Source organism: Chaetura pelagica, unplaced genomic scaffold, assembly GCF_000747805.2.
Source record: "Chaetura pelagica isolate M959 unplaced genomic scaffold, ChaPel_1.0 scaffold142, whole genome shotgun sequence".
NCBI classification, from domain to species: Eukaryota; Metazoa; Chordata; class Aves; order Apodiformes; family Apodidae; genus Chaetura; species Chaetura pelagica.
Window position 1 is genome coordinate 1301801 of NW_009952973.1, and position 5654 is coordinate 1307454.

Consider the following 5654-nt stretch of genomic DNA (forward strand, 5'->3'; position numbering starts at 1 on the left):
CAGGCAGCGCGGGCCGGCCGCCCGCAGCGGGCGGGGGGCAGCCCCCCGGGACTCGGCCTGCGCCCGAAACCTGCCGAAGGAGCAGAGGGGACCTCCGAGCAGGGCTGGGAAGAAGAGGAGGTAGCTGCAGAGGGGCAGTGCCTGCCGCAGAAGCCCCTGGCCCCGCTGGAGCTGCACAACTCCTTCATGGATGTCCAGGGCAAGAGACGTAGCCTTCTGGGTGAGCAGCATGAGAGCAGAGAGGGCAACAGCTGGCCTGGAAGGAGAGGGCACCTGAGAGCTGCTGACAGGGCGCATAGGAGGCACAAAGTACGGGCTGTCCCCCCCCACTGGGTATTTTATGCCCCCCACACAGAGTATGTGCTGTCGCATGTGCCCAGAGCACAGCCCACAGCACCACCCAGGCACAGGGATGTGGCTGGAGCCTGAGTGGAGCCTGATGGCTGTGGGACAGCGAGCCAGGTTAGTCCAGAGGGCCCTCCACCCTCACAAAATGACCAGTCCCCTCCACTGAGGGGAGGAGCAGGAAGGAGGCAGAGCCAGCGTATTACCTGGCATCCTGTGGGTCCAGCTCCTGGCTGCCCAGACCCAGGTGGCAGAGTGTCTGCCAGGACATCTGGAGGGTGAAGACCGAGGTGTGGACACGTGCTGGGCTGACGGAGAGGAGGACTAGCACGGAGCCAGCAGCAGGGATAAGGAGCAAAACAGCGTAGCTGCCCAAGGCTGTGCCAGCAAGGAGACATCCTCCAGCAAGGAGGAATATGTACCTAGAAAAGACCAGATGCCCCCTTGGCTGCCTTTTGGAGAAAAGCAGGCTTGAAACTCCCACTACAGTGTTGATAGTGGAGCTTAGTCTGGGTTCTGCAGTCTCCACAGGCCCTCTGTACTGTGACTCTTAGCCTTCTGTGGGGCTGAAAGAACTCCAGGGCCACTGTGGCTTAAGAGGGAACAGAGGGTGGATGGGGACAGATATTGCTGGCCCTGCCCTGCCCGCATCCTAATCACGCCAGAGACAGTCCCCATTCCCTGCCCTCTTCCCCTTGCCTGTGTGCTCATCCTGCTAAACCCCCAAGCCCATCTCTCACAACACTAGTGTCCAGCCAGGGTCTTTTCTCCTTAATGACCTTGATCTGGACCCATCCAAACCATACGTATGTTCCTACCCAATTCAGTGGGGACTTCCTACTGTGCATCCCACTGCACCTTGGACCAGAAGAGCCCCCAGAAAGCATACAGAGGTGTGACTTCCCTCAAGGGGAGCAGAGGTGGCAACTACATACCGGGCAGTTGGAGTGAGGCGCCCCGAGGCACAGAGGTGGTGGAAGAGAGCAGCGAAGGGGAAAGCTGCCAGGTGGTGTGGGGCTGCAGGCAGAAGGACAAGCAAGTCTGCCCAGAGCATCGAGCACCTCGCTTCTTCAGCTGCCTCTGATGCCTGAAGAAAGGACTAATCTGGCTCCTCTTTATACATGGCAGGGCCTCAGAAAACCAGAGCAGAGCCAAGGAAACAGAGGTATGTGCAGGGAAAAGAGCATGCTTTTTTTGCATTCAGTGCTGGCTCCTTGAAGTGGCTGTGTCCCCAGGTTTGTGCATAGGTGGAAAAAGTTTGGGTTGGTTATTTGCTTTGCCAGTCGCCTGGGCCATTACCACATACTTTGAAGGCAACAAGAGTGAGCTGTGGAGATAAGAGCCTCTGAGCTGCCCTGTGTGCCACACTGGTATGCACCTTGGAGCAAAATCCCCAGATGCTCCCAGAGGCTTGGTTCCTTCTCTTTGCTGCCTCTCAGCTCAGTCCTTCACAAAAAGCTGTTGCTTTTCCCTAGCTCTGGCCTCATTTATTATGAGGTAGCATTGGGGATATCCCAGTGTTCAAACTCCTGGTGACAGAAAGGAAAGGATGGGTTCTGGCACTTCCCAGAGATGAGGGAGGGTGAGAATCTCAGCCCTGCCACTCAGACCACTACAGGGCCTTTTCATTTATTAGAGATAAAGGAATAGCTCTATTCCCTCAAAAAAATTATTCATCAAGACAATAAAGAAAAAGAAGAAGAAGAAAAAACAACTCACAGAGATACCTGAGACATACTTGTAATGGTAGAAATCAGTAATAGCAGTTAAACTGTTAAAACTGCACATTCACTCAAATATGTGCCATACTGGAAATCAAAAGGTGCTCTTTTGGGCCAGACTGGAAGGGTGACTTGAAGAGTGATCTTTAGGGTGATGTGGAGCCAGTTGCTATTGTTTCATAATGCCACCAGCAGTATTTCATGTTAAAACATGACAAAAAACCCCACAAAACCCAAGAAAATCAGTCTATAGGACATGACTCTTCTTTGTGAGACACAGATAAGAAAAACCAGACAAATTAAAACAGAAAGTTCATGGATTCTTGTTCTAAACTCAGTTGATATGTGCCTTTCCGTTTAAGCATATGAACAGTGTGGATGCAAATAGGAATTTCCTTCTGGAAGAAAGGGGTAGAAGTAAGGGTTTTCCCTTTGATGAACACTTCAAAATTAGTCATTTGTGCAATTAACAGAGGGACTGGTACCTAAATTACAAGAAGACCTGTGCCCATTAAAAAAAAACACAACAAATAATGTTTAATGTTAAAAGTATATCACCTGACCTTTATGAATGTTCCTCTGCTTCCTTGAGCTTTTCAAGTTACTGTGATGTTGGAAAGCTTAGCCCATTATTTGGATGGGCTATTTGCTTATAAGGAGGTGGGGGACAAAAATACCATGGAAAAAATCATTAGAGCACATGTTGCAGAGAAACCAGCTGCATTTCTCTGTATTTGTGCAGGGTAGGTTTTAAGCACAAGTGATAGCACTAGAGAGAAGCTTTTTCCATGTCAATGTTGGCATGTACAACGTGCAGCAACAGCCTGGTTTCACAGGGCTCATTCTGCCAAATCCATGGAGCCCAGTATTGACTTTGCTGAGTAAATATTTTTGAGGGCCTTTGCATTGCCTGTTTAAGCAACTTTCTGCTATGGTTCTGCAAAAATGCCATTACTTTTCAAGAAGCAGAAATGAATTTCCACTGTAGCACTGGAACTGTTCACACACTGCTCGTGCCTCTCATTTTACACCATCAGATGCTGCTCTTAGAGTGAGCATGTGGGCCACAGTGAAGCACGAGAGAGCACTTTTCTTTGCTTCACTGTCATGGACTCAACAAGTGGTTCCTGGCTAAGGCATTAGTTGTTTGGTTATACAGCAGGTGAGAAGAGCAGGCTGACCCCTGTCAGAGTAAACTCTGGGTATGAAAGTCCAGCAGATATGACTCAGGTACTAGTTTTGGACTGGCATCCAGAAAGTTTATAGTTGCTTTCTTGGTGGAATTCAGTGCTGTTTTGGGGACAGGTTTGGTTGCCTGTTGTAATGCAGCCTATACTGATCTGCCCCAGTACACACCGCAAAGTGAAAGACATGCACTGAAAGCAAGAAAAAAAAAAAGGTTATTTTAAAGAAAAAGCCAGATGCAGTAATAGGATGGGATGTGCTGGAGGGAGGGGTGGACTTGCTCTGCAGATAAAGGGGAAATACCAGGAACAACCCAGACTTTCTAGCACACTCAGTAGCCCCAGCATACAGAGCATCCCAGAACTGGCATTGCTGCCCTGGGACTGCTGCTCAGAGCTGTCTTGCCAAGATGGTTGCCAACTCTTCTACATTCTTCAGAACCTGTAGTGCAAGACTCATAGGGTAAATCACAGTGGTGGGGTTTTTCTCTCACTGTCACGACTATTTGAATTGCCAGAGAACAGATGGAGGGACTGGAGTCCTCCAAGCCTTGAAGAACCCAGGTAGAAAAAAACAGAGCAGACATCCCAGGTATTTCCTCCTGAGGAGTGTCAAGCCACCTAGCTCCTCCCATCACTGGGAGTGAGCAGGGTGGAGAAGTGAATCTGCTGGAAGTTGCCAGGCCAGAAATGCCCCAAATGTCCTTGAAATAACCCAGTTCCTCTCCCATACACAGGCAGTAGAGTTCTCCTGGGACAGGGCTTAGAGCTGGAGCACACCAGCTCATGGAGGGCCCTCCAAGTGCCTTTCTGCTGAATTCCAGAAAAGAAGTGCCTGAGTTATTCAAGGCACATGAGGAAGAGACATCTTGGACAGAGAGCAACTGAAAAGGATCTGAAAGACCATTTGCTTTGCTTCTTTTCCTCCTCAGCTAGTTTCTGAGTGCATTTGGGCTATCTTTTTGGAGCAGCACAGCACCTGGACATCAGCACTTCCATTGGAGTCCTCAGGATTCCCTGGACAATAGGACCAAAGCAAAGAGGAGAACCAGCCTGCTGGGCTGCACTAGGCAGAGAGTTGTCAGCAGGTCGAGGGAGGCAGCCCAGTTCCTCTGCTCAGCAGTACCTGAGATACACCTGGAATGCTAGATCCAGTGATGGAGTCCCCTGTACGAGAGACATGGGCATACTGGAGAGAGTCTAGCAAAGGGCTGATGATTATGAAGGGACTGGAGCATCTCTGACAGGAGGAAAGGCTGACAGACCTGGGATTGTTCAGCCTGGAGAAGGCTGGGGGAGCTTATCAGTTTACTGAGAAGTACTGATGGGGAGGAATGAAGACAAGGAAGCCATGTGATCTTCTTAGTGGAGCCCAGTGACAGGACAAGAGGTGATGAACACAAGCTGAAGCACCTGAAATCCCACCCAAACCCAAGAAAATACTGGTTTGCATATTCATATGGATGCAGCATGTGTGCATCCCACAAGGGTACCAAGGGGGTCCAAGAGTGGCCTCAGACCCAGAGAGGCTCCAGATGGTGTCAGAGGTATGTGGAAGAGGGCAATGTGGGGCACGTGAAGGTTTGTGGGGCGGACATGGGGGAAGCTGGGGGTACCCAGAGAGTTCTGAGGCAGGTTAGGAGACTTGGGCATCTGGGAAAGCAATGTGACACCCCAAGGGCCAGGATACAGGGGGCAGAGAGTTGGGTGCACATCCAGGAGATCAGAGGAATCTTGGGGGGGGAGGGAGTGATTGCTATGGGGCAACCAGGGCAGTTATCCAGCACCTAGGAAGAAGGAGGGTCAAGGAACATAGGGGGAGGCTATGGGGCACAGGAGAGGTCAGATGCATCCTGGAGGGCTATGGGACACCCAGCAGGTTGGGAAAACGCAGGGGTTTATGAGGCATATGAGAGGCCAGGTCCACCATGGACAGGGTTGGAGGCACCCAAGGGACCTCAGGAATACCCAGAGAGGGGTAGGATCGCAGGGTCCCCCCAGAAGCTGATGCTGGAGCCCAGGCCTTCGGCACCTCCTTTATTGCAGATTATACTGGAAACCCCACTGGGAGGAAGAATCCACATCCATGCCCAGCCTCACTGAGGGGGTGGGTAGGTGCCAGCCAGGTGCACGGGCAGCCCGTTAAGGCAGGTGACACGCACGTGGTGCTGGACCTGCTTGGCCCGGTAGGCACACGGGGGGCGGGTGCTGCCACCCCGCACGCGGCAGGCTGTGAGGGTCATGGCTGTGGGAGTGCTGTGGAACCCCCCTTCATCGGGTGCCTGGCTGCAGGCAGCCACCAGCTCCTCAGCAGGTGCGTGCACAAAGGTGTTGGAGGGCTTGCACGGGCGCCCGGGGGCCGTCACCCGCCGGCGGGGCAGCATGGTCTCGCAGGAGCGATGAG

General features: G+C 52.0%; 2 protein-coding genes across 2 annotated transcripts in view; both read right to left on the reverse strand.

Moving 5' to 3' along the window:
- MBOAT4 (membrane bound O-acyltransferase domain containing 4) overlaps nt 1-1399 on the reverse strand; it is a 2250-nt gene extending 851 nt beyond the window's left edge. Inside the window, exons 1-3 of the mRNA XM_009995976.1 lie at nt 1281-1399; nt 552-767; nt 19-256 (exon numbers count right to left, since the gene is read on the reverse strand). Of these exons, the coding sequence (XP_009994278.1) occupies nt 19-256; nt 552-767; nt 1281-1399 (573 nt within the window). The remainder of the gene's footprint in view (nt 1-18; nt 257-551; nt 768-1280) is intronic.
- Nucleotides 1400-5346: 3947 nt separating this feature from the next.
- The window catches only part of LOC104387259 (ribonuclease CL2-like), an 827-nt gene continuing 519 nt past the window's right edge, over nt 5347-5654 (reverse strand). The window contains exon 2 of the mRNA XM_009995978.1: nt 5347-5627. Coding sequence (XP_009994280.1) covers nt 5347-5627 — 281 coding nt within the window. The remainder of the gene's footprint in view (nt 5628-5654) is intronic.